Raw genomic sequence first — 13,598 nt, 5'->3', positions numbered from 1 at the left:
TCTCCGGCTAGAGAGCTGTTTTGTCAACATCATTCAGTCCAGGGTATCTGGTCTGCGAAATAATCTGCATGGTCTATCAACCGTTTGGAGACCAGGGCAGTCCATCTAGCCTTGAGGGATTTCTTGTCATTGAAAGGGCACTCGGTGCGGATTCTTTTCGACAATGCAACAATAGTGGCATACATCAATCGGCAGGGTGGCACCAAGAGTCAGTCAGTCAGCTCAGGAAGTACAAGTCTTGATTCGTTAGGCAGAGTCCCACCTAAAAGTGATAGCTGCGTCGCATGTAGCCGGGTTCAGAAATGTTCAAGTGGATTTCCTAAGTCGGACTCAGTTAGATCCAGGCGAGTGGGAATTGTCAGAAACCGCAATGCAGCTCATCAGAAGTCATTGGGGGCGGTCTCCTCACGTGGATTTAATGGCATCTCATCAGAATGCCAAAGCGTTTCATTTCTTCGGTTGAAGGCAACAGCACGGAGCCAATGGCGTCTGTGCTCTAGCTCTGCCTTGGCCTCAGGGAGTTCTGCTTTGTGTCCGTCCTTCCTCCCCCCGGCCATTAATGGGCAAGGTGTTGTGTCGCAGAGAGGTATCCTGGAGAAGTGATCTTGGTTGTTCCAGAGTGGCCATGGCGTTCTTGGTTCGCGGATCTCATCAACTTGGTGGTGGATGTCCTGATTCGTTTCGGCCATCTGAAGGGCCTTCTTTGTCAGGGTCCCATATTTTCAGACCAGGCCGATCACTTTTGTCTAGCAGCTTGGCTTTTGAGAGGCAGAGGTTAGGCATAAGGTTATGCGGAATCTGTAGTTGCCACTTTGTTGCAAGCCAGGAGAAAATGTGGCTTACGTTAGAATATGGAAGGTGTTCGAGTCCTGGTGTGCTACTCATGGAATCCGCACCCTCCTGTCCTCCATTCCCGATGTTTTGCCCTTTCTGCAAGACTGTTTCACTAAGGGCTTATCTCCTAGCTCCCTTTAGGGTTCAAGTGACGGCCTTGGGCTGTCTATGTGGCAAGATCGAAGATTCCACTATCTCAGCTCATCCGGATGCTATCAGGTTCCTCAGAGGAACAAGGACTTTGCGGCCTCCAGTCAGTACCTTAATCTGGTCCTTCGAGGTTTGTGTGCGGCGCCTTTTGAACCTCTTAGGAGAGCGACACTGAAAGACTTGACTCTCAAAGTAGTTTTTCTAGTAGCCATATGCTCTGCTTAGACAGATTTCAGAGTTGCAAGCTTTTGTCCTGTCGGGATCCCTTCCATCAAATTTCAGATTCGGAGGTTTCGTTGAGGACTGTGCTTTCTTTTTTACCTAAAGTGGTTTCTGCTTTTCATGTGAACCAGATGCTGGAGCTTCCAGCCTTTCCAGCGGTAGATGCTTCCACTTCACATGTGAAGGAACTCAGGAGGTTAAATGTTCGGCGAGCTCTGTGCTATCTCGAGGTAATGAATGATTTCAGGAGGTCTGATCACCTTTTTGTTTTGTGGGGTGGCGTGAAGCGAGCTTCTAAAGCTACTATTGCGCATTGGTTGAAAGAGGCGATTGGTAGGGAGATTCTGGAGGGCTTGCGGGTTCATTCTACGCGTTCGCAGACTATCTCCTGGGTGGAGGCGCAACTGGTGTCTCCTCAAGAGATTTGCAGAGGAGCAACTTGGAAGTCGCTGCATACTTTTGTGTGACACTATCATTTGGATATGGGAGATCTAGGTTCTCCTTCCTTTGGCAAGAGTGACCCACTCGTAATAGGGGGCTTTGGTACATCCCAGTAGTCTGGACTGATCAGAGTACGTACAGGGAAAGGAAAATTGGTTCTTACCTGCTAATTTTCATTCCTGTAGTACCACAGATCAGTCCAGAACCCACTCATATTCCAAGAGGTGGAGAGTTGCCCACTCACTCTAGTGTTGTCTTATAATTACAGACTTGTTTGAAGAGATTTTCATGGTTTTTCAGTATTTTTTAGCTTAGTTGTTTTTTGTTGCATGGGGAACTGCAGGTGGCACTGGGGTTTTTGAGGGAGTGTCAGTAAAACGTCCTCTGTCTCCATCTGCTGGCAGGAATGAATAACCCAGGAGTCTGGACTGATCTGTGGTACTAGAGGAACGAAAATTAGCAGATAACCAATTTTCCTTTACTTAAAAAAGGGCATTCAGAGTACACTCTTCTGAGGTGAAAATATCACTTAAAATAACATGTATATTATATACACAGCTGTGGTGCCAACCAGAAAACCCTGCATAAATAAATAAAATGACACTTGAAACCCATATGGTATTAAGCCTTAAGACTTGGCTTTCAGAAAGCCATGAGTAAACTTACGATGTAATAAACCTCCCATAGCGCAACAGAATTAATTGCCAGCACTCAAACTCAAACCCTACCTATGAAAAGGCAACACTGCACATATGACAGTAGTCCTTAAAACACCAATATATCTCCTATCAGGAAAACTGATCAAACCAAGCTGCTATAAATATCTACACAAAAACTACATGCTAGCAGAGCACAGACAGACCCTCATCAAATATAGAATAAAGAGACCATAAAGCATAATTAGAAACATGCAGACAAAAATTGAACTGGAAGCCAAAGCCTGTATGCAGAAAATAGAAAAATCAAACATCACCATGCCTCATAAAACATCAAACAAAATAAAGAAATAGAAAACCATATAAATCAAAAGAAATATTTCAAAACTGTTGACAAATAGAATATCCAATAATTAAGAACTCATAAAAATTTTTAAAATATTAAACACCAATAAAATATTTCAAACCAGCACACATCAAATAACACAATAATTACAGCTATTTATTTATTTTATTTATTTCGTGATTTTTTATATACCGCGGCACGTTAATAACATCACCTCGGTTTACAATAAACAATAAATCAGCAACAAGTTTTACAGTCAATAAGAAATAAGGTGTACATAATAATTTTAACTAATAAGCTAATAAGCTAATTTAGCTAATAAGGCTTTTAAAAATACCCTAGTCTCTATATCAGTTAGCTTTTGATTTCTACTCATTCTGAGATTGTTGTAGATTAGTGGACAGAGGGAAGAGCAAACAAATTTTCTTCTCTGCCATCTAAGCACATGGTCATTCACACAAATCTAGCTACCCATGCACTCTTTCTCACACGCATGCGCACTCTCTCGCATATACAAACTCAGTCGCGCTTTCCTTTTCTTTGGGTCGCCAGCAGAATGGGATCAGTCAACTGCTCTGCGGGACTTTTCTCTTTGGCACCAGGCTTCTTTCCTCCTTAGGTCACCGGCAGGATGGAGAATGCAGATGGGCCTATCATCTGCTGCAACCCAACGGGCCTGTCCTTTGTTTCGGGCTGCCGCACTTGTAGGGCCTTTCCTCTTCAGGGCTATCAGTGGGATGGGAGTCCACTGATGGCTCTGTAGGGCCTTTTTTCTTTGTTCTGGCCAACAGCGACAGCAGGCTTCTTTTTTTCTTCTTCGGGTTGCTGGCAGGACAGGGTCCGCTGACTGCTCTACGGGGCTGCTTGTTTTCTTCAGGACAACAGCCTTCCTAGGGTTGGTTTGTTTTTTTAATGTTTGCTCCGTTGCAACAGTGCTGAGGGTTGATGGTGGGCAACTGAATGCATCACCAGCCAGATCATGCCTGCAGCAGCAAAAAAGAAGCCCTGGGCACAGAAAGCAAAGAGTGCGGATCGGACTACCCTGCTACCTCTGCACCCCCCCGCCAGTCCTGATGTGAAACTCCCTCTACAGCTGGGGAAGACCAGATAGCGCCTTCACCACCTCTCCTATCAACTGGGAAAAAATCCCCCACAGCAGATGATAAAAAAATAAGAAATCTCAGAACTGAAATCCAGACTATTTCCAGACATTTTAACCCTCCTTTTAGCTTCCAGACATGGCAAAAATCTGTACAGTCCAGAAGAAATCTGGACAGTTGACAACCCTACCTGCAGTCCCTCCGTATTTCTCTGTCTCCAGCAGATAGTAGAGGTGCAAACCTTCAGTCTGAACTTAGTAAGTAGTATAGAATTAGAAAAGGAGGAGACAGAAGAAATTCAGGATAACCCAGCTAGAAAAGTGGGGGATAACTGGACTGGCAATTTTTTGGCAATCGGGGAAGATACTCTTTCCTTCCTTTTGGACAGCCTAAGTGTAATTTACCTGGAAATAGTACAGTAGTGGTGACTCTCTTGGATTCCTTGCTTTTCCACACCTCAGCTCAGGGTGTATGACACTGCCACAGAACTTACAATCTAATTTATTACCTGAGGCAACGGCGGGTTAAATGTCACAGGAAGTGTCGATGGCGAAGCGGGATTTGAACCATTAGGCTATTCCTCCATGTGGTAATTAGCTGGGCAACAAATGCGCACAGGATTCCCTGATCCAACCACCTTTATGTCAGCATACCAGCAGGAAAAAGCCAACATTTCTAGGTTTATGAGCATGAGCCCAAAAACTGCTCTCGGTTTGCGATCCCTCTTGACATGGCTTATTTGCGCATATGTGGCACAGGAAACGGGCGTAAGATTAAAGAATTAATGCCCTCTGGTTCAGGCACTGGCAGGCAGTTACCATCCCATTTAATGAAGTTATAGGCCCAAGGCAAAGACCAGTGGAATCTGGACCACAGCCTTAAGCGCCAGTAATTGTAGTGCGAGGGCTGGGGTCTCATTGCTGGTGTAAGCTAACATCTTGGTTACTTTGTGGCGCTTTTGAAATCTGGGCAGGTATTTTGACAGGTTCTGTTTTGTTGTTTTTTGTTTTGGCAAGGCTGTATTTCCTGGGAAGCGGCCTCCCACAGTTTGATCGGTCACATCATGTTCTCATCTTGTGAGAAGTTTTGCACTCAGTGTTAAACTATATACCATGTCACTCCATGATCAGAGATGTTTGGCAGCTCCTGAGAGTTAGTCATTTCTGATTCATTGTTTAATAGTAACTATGCAAACACCAAGTGCTGGCTGCCAGCCATATGGTAAACAACTCTAGGGAGCAGCATGGAGATGATGCAGCTGTTCTGTGTTTCAGCAACTGCAGAAAAGCCTCGATGACTTTGGGCAGCCTTGGGAGTTGAATCCAGGAGATGGGGCCTTCTATGGACCAAAGGTATGTGAGCTCATATGTCAGTTCAGCACGTCTTCACCCTCCAAACTGCTTTGGCTTCTAGGCCACCATCTCTGCTATATCAACCTGATTCTTGGGCAAAGTGACCAGACACATCTTACGCATATTCAAGAAGGTTATACTAGAAATTTGACATGTGAGAAGAGGGAGAGGGGTCGCCACTAGGAACTGAGCTGAGAACTGTTGAGAAAAGTTGACCATTGTGGTTTGTCACATGACAGAGCATCAGAACCCCCATGGATGCACTTAGTAACCAATGGCAAGGAATATTTAGTGTTGAATGACGACAGAGTACATACAGCAAAAATATTAAGTGCTATTTTTTTTTTATTATTATAACAGCAAAATACATAGAAGGCAATATGTGTTATCTGCCAGCTATGGCCACATCAGACCTCTGGTGAGAATTGGGTGGTGCAAATTATTCAGCTGGATTTTGTGGTTACAGGGTGTAATAGAAGAGAACAATAAGGATGTTGAATTAAAGGATTTCAACTCCCAGGTAACAAAGGTGCTTTGTTATCCTTTGTGCCTCCCAGGTGGGTAGGTGTCAGATCCTTGACTGCATGCCTGTCTTCTGTTCTTGTACCCTATGAGCCTAACCTTTATTTGCTGCTGGCATTGCAGCACATGTGTACGAGACATGTAGTTCTTACCAAGGCACCTGCCGCTAGGATTTGGTCTCCCTCTCAGATTTGGCTGCCATAGACAATATTGTTAAAATCTATACTACTTGAAGACTGGAGGGTTGGCAATGTAATGCCAATCTTTAAAAAGGGATCAAGGGGTGATTCAGGGAACTACAGACCAGTGAGTCAGAAGTCTCTGCCAGGAAAATTTGATAGAAACTATCATAAAGACCAAAACTGCTGAGCATACAGATAGGCATTGTTTAATAGGAGAAAGCCAACATGGATTTTGCCAGTAGAGGTCTTGCCGTGCTAGTCTGCTACATTTTTAGAGGGCATAAATAGGTGGATAAAGGTGAGCCAGTTAATATATAGGGTATTTGGATTTCCAGAAAGCATCTAATAGTCCCTCATGAGAGATTTCTTAGGAAATTAAAAAGTCATGGGATAGGGGGCAGAAATAGTGTTCAGAAGTTGTGTAGCCAGATCTGGGCATTAGAGATGGCCAGAAGTCCAATGGTGAGGTCCTACCTTCAGGCTCTCTGCTCCATGGCAGCAGCCTTGGATCTCATACTGTGGGTGAGGGTGTATATGCGCCTTTTACAAAGGGCCTTGCTTTCCAGTGGAATCCCCAGTCCCAAGACTAATCCATGAGACTGCCACTGCCAGAGTTGACAAGGCAGAGCTTGCAATAGTGGCTGAACGGGGAGCACTTGGACCAAGGAGTAGACTTGATGACCCCAGCTTGGATCATAGTGACAGTGGATGCCAGTCTGTTAAGCTTGGGAATGTGCTGGTAGGAGCTGTTTGCTCAGGATCAATGGACTCCTGAGGAAGTGAGCTGGTCCATCAATTTGCAAGTTCATACATTTACATCTTGCATGTATATAAGGAAAACAGGCATCTGTGGACAACAGGATAATCAGCCACTTAAGCCCTCTCACCTCCCCTTTTGGAGTTGGGGCTGTTACACAAGACTGAGGAAAAACCTTGTGGCAGCAGCAGGGCGGGAAATCCCACACATGCCAGATTAGGTTTTCTGGGCTTTTCTGTAGATTTGGAGAAACACTTTATATCAGTGCTGTTGGATGATAATTTCCCTTTGTATGCAGGGCCAGATTTAGGCACAGGCAACGTAGCCTCATACCTTGGGTGCCTTATTCTGAAGGTGCCCAAACACCGGGACTTCCTTGGGGGGCAAAATCTCCCACCCCTGGTCCTCTGTCTGTGGTCACCATAATCTTAAATCTGGCCATGATTGTGTGGCTTATTATTATTCTGTCCACGGATAACACCCATTACAGGTAAGCTACTTTGTTTTGTTCTGCTGTGCCATCCTGAGGCTAACTAGTGGAAGAGAGTGGCATACTCTTCGAGTCAGAGAGAGGCAGCAAACCCCATGGATATCAATTGGTTTAAACCTATCTTTTAATCCTTATGTACCTGTGTGTAGATTGTAGCAGCATTAATTTGAGGGAAGTCTGAGTTGCTGTTTTTTGGAGTTTTTTTTTTTTTCAGAGGAGCGTTCTTGTTTTTGACCTAAGTTGTTGCCATTGTCCCCAGTTCCTTTCCCTTCTATGCATTTTAGTGAGACTGACGGCCTCCTTACTCTCCTCTCTGAGGCCATTCACACAACAGCACATATGTGAATTTCTGGCTAAAATGCGGTTTGACTTTAAAAAAAAAACAAAACAAAAAAAAAAAACACATCATGGGTACATTGTAGATCCTGCAGTAAATGTGGGATCAGGGTGCATCGCCTTACATTCAGCTGGATGGAGGCAGTATCTTCACATGTCACTGACTCCTGAACGTTCTGTCCCCAGATCGACATTCAGATAAAAGACTCCATCGGGCGCCACCACCAGTGTGCGACAATACAGCTGGACTTCCAGCTGCCGATCCGGTTCGACCTTCACTACACTGGGTAAGCCTGTGTCTGGTACACAAGCCAAGCGCTTGTTCTTTTTCACAGGAACAGCTCCAGATACACTGAAACTGCCCAAGAATCTTATCCCAGCCAACTCACTGCATTGGGTGCATTTGCAAGGCTCCTGTTCTGTTGATTTGCTTCTGGGAAATGGTTGGGCTCGGCCTGCACCAGCTGGCAATATAGAGCAAAAGCAAGCGTGGGATAAAAAGAAGAAAGATCAGGCTGGCACAGGGATCCTGGGTTTTTGGGGGTTTTTTTCTATTTTATTTTTTTTGGTGTCTGATACAAATCTCTGGCCCTGGCATGGATTCCCCCTGCACATCTGAGTGAATTTGATCTTTTTCCCTGGTGTAAAAACCTCTCTGTACTGAGGATTCTGTCAAAACACATATTCTTAGAGCCAGGTTTAAAGTTTCAGGCAAGAAAGGTAAAAAAAAAAAAACAAAACTTTTTTTTTTTTTTTAAATGCACGCTCACAGTTTTGCAACCATTAATTTTGGGTTGTCCCGGTGGCTCAGCAGCAAAGACCTAGGCTCAATTCACAGGCCAGCCAGGGCTGGGGACTCTGCATTCACAGCCCCAGGCGAGGAGGGAATCCCAGCCATCATTTGATGGTGACATCTGCTGGCCGGACTTGGGGTCCACATGCACCAGGTTCTGAAGGGAGCTGTGGGGAGAGAGGGATAATAAAAACAGGAAAAGCATTCCCGTGTAGTACCAATTCCGATTTAAGCTGAAGATACAAAGGAGCAGGAGGACACTACAAAGACCAAACATTGAAATGGAAACAATCCATCTGGCCTGGAATTCCTGCATCTTCTGGGAAGGAAATAATTTTGCAGAAGCGATTGTGCAAGAAGCCATGCAGGCTGTCTCCCACCCCCAGGGACTAACTTCGAGGGTTGGGCAGATGGCCCTACAGCAGCTTCGTGCTCTGCAGTTTTATTCATCTACTCCAAGAATTAGGGAAGCCCAAAGCTTTTAATCCACAGCTGCGTGAACTCAGTTGTGCAAGCAGACTGCCTGCAAGGCTTCCCATACTTCTTTTGGCCCGACCCTTGAAAGCAGGCCCTGTGCGAATGTCAGACCCTGCTCACATTAAAGCCTTTTAACCAGTTTAAGGCTTTTAAACCATCAGAACCTAGTTTGTAATGTACAAGAGGGCCCGCTCTTGTCTACCTCCCAAGTACTAGCAAGAACAGTTGAGTCTTAATCTGGGAAGGTGGAAGGAAGTGAAATAGGTTTATGGAAAATGCAGATGTGTACGCTCCTGAGATTGTTACCGCCAACCCCTAGCATGAAACCTGGCAGAACCAGCTAAATTTATGCAATGCATGCATCTGGGTTTGAAACCCGTTTCCAGAACCTATTTTGTCGTCAAGCGAGTTTGAGATAATGGGGGAGGGACAGTTACTGAACACAGAGGCAGAAGCCAAAGAGTGATGGGGGGGACCCAAGAAAGAGTTATGTCAAGGCTGACCCAAATCCTGAAGCTCATATCTCTCCTCCTCATCTACAGCAAAGACAGAAGCACGTGTGACAGGCCGGTGATGATCCACCGTGCCGTGCTGGGCTCGGTGGAGAGGATGGTGGCTATCTTAGCTGAAAATTATGCTGGAAAGTGGTAAGTAACCTGGGTTCCTTGAGTTTCTATTCAGATCAAAATGCTTTTATTTCTAGATTATTTTCCCCCCACTGTCTGTTTCCTGTGTGTTGTAGTGGCTGTGTGCAGATAAATTCCAGTTTTGGGCATTGCTGAGGATTTCTTCTCTGAAAGTGGCTGCGTCTGTGCAGCATAGATCTCCAGGGTCCTCTGTAAGCTGGGGCAAATCACACCAGATCCCTGGTGGGCTCCATGTGGGCCCCACCTTTTCCCTTCACAGCAGGGAAACTGCTAGGGGATGGTCCTGGGCTCAGCTGCTGAGAGCTATGCTGGAGGCAAGGCCACTGCAGGGTCTGAACCCATGCTAGCTCACGGGTCTTGCTCTCTCAACAAGACTGATCCCCCAACAACTTCCCCAGCTTTAGGTAAAGTTAGCATAAACCCATGCACATCTGAAGTTAGTTTCATCAGGGGAACCTAGCAATTCTGAAACAGGCAGAGGCAACATACACATGGTGTTCTTAGAGCAGGTGAAAATCAGAGACCAAGCAGAGCAGCTCAGTAACCAGCCTGAGCTCACCAGCGCCATGTGCTGCTTCTGCACTGGTTTTTAAGTGTAATTCCTTCTAGAGATTTGTAGCTTTTGTGCACAGTGCACAATTCCTTCCCATGTGAAAAGGCATGATGTGGGTTTCTGAGCACTGACATTTATCACTGGGGACGCTGGACCCTATCCTTCTGCTGCCGTTCACAGCACCAACATCCATATCTCTTGCGCTTGGTGTGGTCTTGTGCCTCTGTCACAGTAGATCACGGCACTGATTATAAGACACCCTTGGTGTGGATGCCTGCTTCTGATGTCCTTACACTGATTTTAGATTTCTTCTTCACAGGCCACTGTGGCTCTCTCCTTTTCAAGTCATGGTGATCCCGGTAGTGCCCAGCATCAACATGTACGCTGAAGAGGTATGTGTGTGTGAGCATGTGTCCAGGAGGTTCCACTCTCTGTATCTTTTATTAATGCCATAGATTCCAGTGATCCAAATTCACCAGCCCCTCTTCCTCCTTAGAACGTCTGTCTGAACTTGATACAAGTCACTTTGCCTCCCTCAGTTTTCCACCTGTATTAGTCATTAATGTAATATCCTTCTTTCCCTCCCTTCCTCTCTCCCCTGCAAGTTGTACGGATCTGTCGGTAACTTCCTGAAATATTAAATCAAAGTATATTGAGATCCTGCTTGAATGAAAGCTGCAATAAAAAGCCCAAATCTTTGTTACAGAACTGGTTCCAGTACCCTGGTACCACTATATTGTGTGTTGGAACCTAATCTACCCAAAGTGGGGTAGAAAAGTTAAAAAGATGAATAACAGAGCCATAATGTTATCAGCATTACAGTTACATCCAGAGTAGGATGTTACATTTATTTGTAATGCTCGCTCGGCAAATGTCCCATCAGAATCCAGACATTTTCTCTTTCCGCCAGGTACATAGGAGGATACATGAGGCAGGATTCATGGTGGACCTCGATGTCGATTCAGGAACTACGCTTAACCGCAAGATTCGAAAGGCTCAGTTGTCCCAGTACAACTTCCTGCTAGGTAGAAATTTTACTCATTTCTAGTAATAACTTTCTGGTCCCCCTATAAACCAGCGACCATAGAGCCTCCTCTTCTCTACAGGCACGCAGACTTCTCCCCCCTCACACCCTTTACTCTTCACCAGCCATTGGGTGTATATTATCCTGTGTTGTGTGCTTGGCTGTTGCGTAGTAGATGCTGAGCCTACCAGTATCTCAAATAACGCGGCTTTACCTTCTAAAGCTGGTTAAGCGCATGTTGTTTTTCTGGCTGTGTAATGAAATGCAGAAAGTGTCACAGAAAGCTGACAGGAAAAGATAAGGGGCTCTGTTTTGGTCCTTGTCGCCCTGTGTTCCCAGACCCCACCCTTAGCATGCAGTTTCTGTACTAAAACCCCAGCAGCTATGGAAGCTTGTTTCACCATGAATCCAAGAGGAACAGATTCCTGAACCTACACTACATGGAAAACCATACGACTATCACGGTTTTCACTTTTGTCACCTGTTAGTGCTTCCCCTCTGGTCTTGTTCCCAAGTCTCCTGTTGCTTTTCTGATGTCCTTAAGTTTTTACAATGAATAATAACCACTTTATAATATGATCATACTCTTCCCTCCCCCCCCCCCCCCCCCACCTGCTTTGCACCATGTATCAGTACAGTGTCTGTCTGGGGCTCTGATGAAGATCTATTCTTCAGCTGTCTGTGCTGTATTCATGCTTTATAGGTATCAGTGAGAGGCAGGCACGGGGCACTGATGGAGATGTGCTTTTCAGCTGTCCATGCTGTATTCATGCTTTACGTGTATCCGTGCAGTGCCTGCACAGGGCTCTGATGTGGATCCATTCTTCGTTTGTGCTGTATTCTTGCTTTACCTGCATCGGTACAGTGTCCGCACAGGTCTCTGATGGTCTCTTCCCTTGTCCAGGCTGTATTCGTACTTTAGGTGTATCAGTGTGGCACCTGCATAGGGTTCTGATGAGGATCAGCATAGCAAGGCTCCTAATTTACTTAGATTCATAGTGGTACAAGTAAGTAAACAAGAAAAATGTCTCAGGAATGGCATAAGGAATAAAGTGAAAAGGGAGGCCCCGCACCCCTTGCAGCAGAAGAGGACTGGAAGGCTCATCTGCATAACCTTATCCAGTGCTGAAAAGTGGAATATAAAAGTCTTAAAAAAAATATTTATATCTAAAGAAATACCTGGTCCTTATTGGTACCCAGAATTTGGTGCAAGAGGTAACAGTGTTGGAGCCATTTAGCAATAGTGATCACATGACCAAATTTGACTTAACTGGAGGGAGGGCACTAAAGAAATCTACTGTGGCAGCATTTAACTTTAAAAAAGGTGACTATGATAAAATGAGGAAAATCGTTAGGAAAAAGTGAGTTTTACATCAGGCATGGACCTCGTTTAAAAATACCATCTTGCACCCTTAAAGGAAAGATTCAGGAAATCCAAGATGGTGGCTGTGTGAGAGCATTCTACCTGTTTGCACTTATGTTGATTACCTAGAATGCCACATATGGGTGAAGGAGAGGTTTTTCTCTGCAATACCTCCAGATCACCCCTTGACCGGTCCAATGGATGCTCACACGCTTTGGGAGACAATCGTATTGGGAGAAGAGTCGCTGGGGAGAGTGCGAGAGGAAGTTGAATTTGCTTCTCCCCCTGACTCGCTATTTTCTCTGTCAGAACTCCCCTGGTGAATTCTGCTGCAGCACGGGATCTGGCCCCGCAATTGGGAACAATGTGGACCGATGTCTGCAATGCGACAACCCAGGCAGAGACTGCAGTGGTTCAAGGTGCAGTTACTGAGGCTGGCTTAGATCTCATCAAAGGTCTGGGGGATATGTTTGCCATAAGAGAGCAGTGGGAATCGGAAGAAGGCTCCACTCATGCCATTGGCTCTACAGTTGCTGGTACTTTCACTTCGGGGCAGTTTTCCCTGGTAAGACCTGATGAGATTTCCCTGGAACCAATATGGGAAGCTATAGAAGGTTTGGGCACCACTATTATTACTATGCAGCTTAGCCTTTTACTTTTAAAACAATCTGACCTTGAAGCTCGAGTTCAGAATTTGGAAGTTTCTGAGGTGAATGGGGGTCAGCAAATCGATGTGTTTAATCAGGACCTTGATAATATTAAACCATTACAACAGTCCCTGATGAGAGAAAATTTACAGATAAGCTGGAAAATTTGGAGAATGCAGTGAGATGAAGGAATCTACGCTTTATTAATTTTCCTACGCTGCCTTTAATTTCACTTAACGATATGTTTAAGAGATTTATTGGAGGTTTTGAAAGTTCCTGAACAAGCTGTCCCTCCAGTTTCCAAGGTTTATTATTTATCTCCATTTAAAAAAGGGGATGAAGTGGATCAAGGAATGCAAGCTTTACATTCAGTTGAATCAAGTAAACTTAATATTTCAACACTACTTGAGACCTCAGTGAAATGGCTACTCATGCTCCTATGCTTGTGTCTCTTGTACTTCTCTCTTGTACTAGAACTGGATAGAGACTGGATACTAAGGATGATTTTTTGATGTTGATTTGAAACTTTTTTACATCTAAAGTTTTCCAGACTTGGTTAGACAGGGAAGTATCCCTTTTGGGGTTCTTATTGACTTTTTTTTGTTTAGTATCGGTGACTGAGAGAATTACAGCCAGGAGAATCAGCCTGCGGAGCAGTGCCAGGGTCGAGGTGGGAGCGGGATGTGCAGATGCAGGGAGTTTTTTT

At 45.0% G+C, this 13,598-nt stretch overlaps 1 protein-coding gene and 1 long non-coding RNA gene across 12 annotated transcripts in view; one reads left to right on the top strand and one right to left on the bottom strand.

Annotated features, from left to right (window-relative positions):
• Nucleotides 1-13,598, bottom strand: part of LOC115078070 — a 200,033-nt gene that overhangs the window by 6,256 nt on the left and 180,179 nt on the right. The window lies entirely within an intron of this gene.
• Nucleotides 1-13,598, top strand: part of TARS2 (threonyl-tRNA synthetase 2, mitochondrial) — a 138,777-nt gene that overhangs the window by 107,405 nt on the left and 17,774 nt on the right. For 7 of the 11 annotated variants that reach the window (XM_029580682.1, XM_029580685.1, XM_029580687.1 and 4 more), the window contains 5 exons: nt 5,024-5,101; nt 7,575-7,675; nt 9,201-9,305; nt 10,178-10,250; nt 10,769-10,883. In XM_029580682.1, coding sequence (XP_029436542.1) covers nt 5,024-5,101; nt 7,575-7,675; nt 9,201-9,305; nt 10,178-10,250; nt 10,769-10,883 — 472 coding nt within the window. Of the gene's footprint in view, nt 1-5,023; nt 5,102-7,574; nt 7,676-9,200; nt 9,306-10,177; nt 10,251-10,768; nt 10,884-12,554; nt 12,811-13,598 lie in introns of all 11 variants that reach the window. The other 4 variants (XR_003853060.1, XM_029580688.1, XR_003853059.1 and 1 more) reach the window with 3 other exon arrangements.

This window comes from Rhinatrema bivittatum, chromosome 16 (assembly GCF_901001135.1).
Source record: "Rhinatrema bivittatum chromosome 16, aRhiBiv1.1, whole genome shotgun sequence".
NCBI lineage: Eukaryota > Metazoa > Chordata > Amphibia > Gymnophiona > Rhinatrematidae > Rhinatrema > Rhinatrema bivittatum.
Note: the sequence above shows the minus strand (reverse complement) of the source record. Positions and strands in the feature narration are given on the sequence as shown.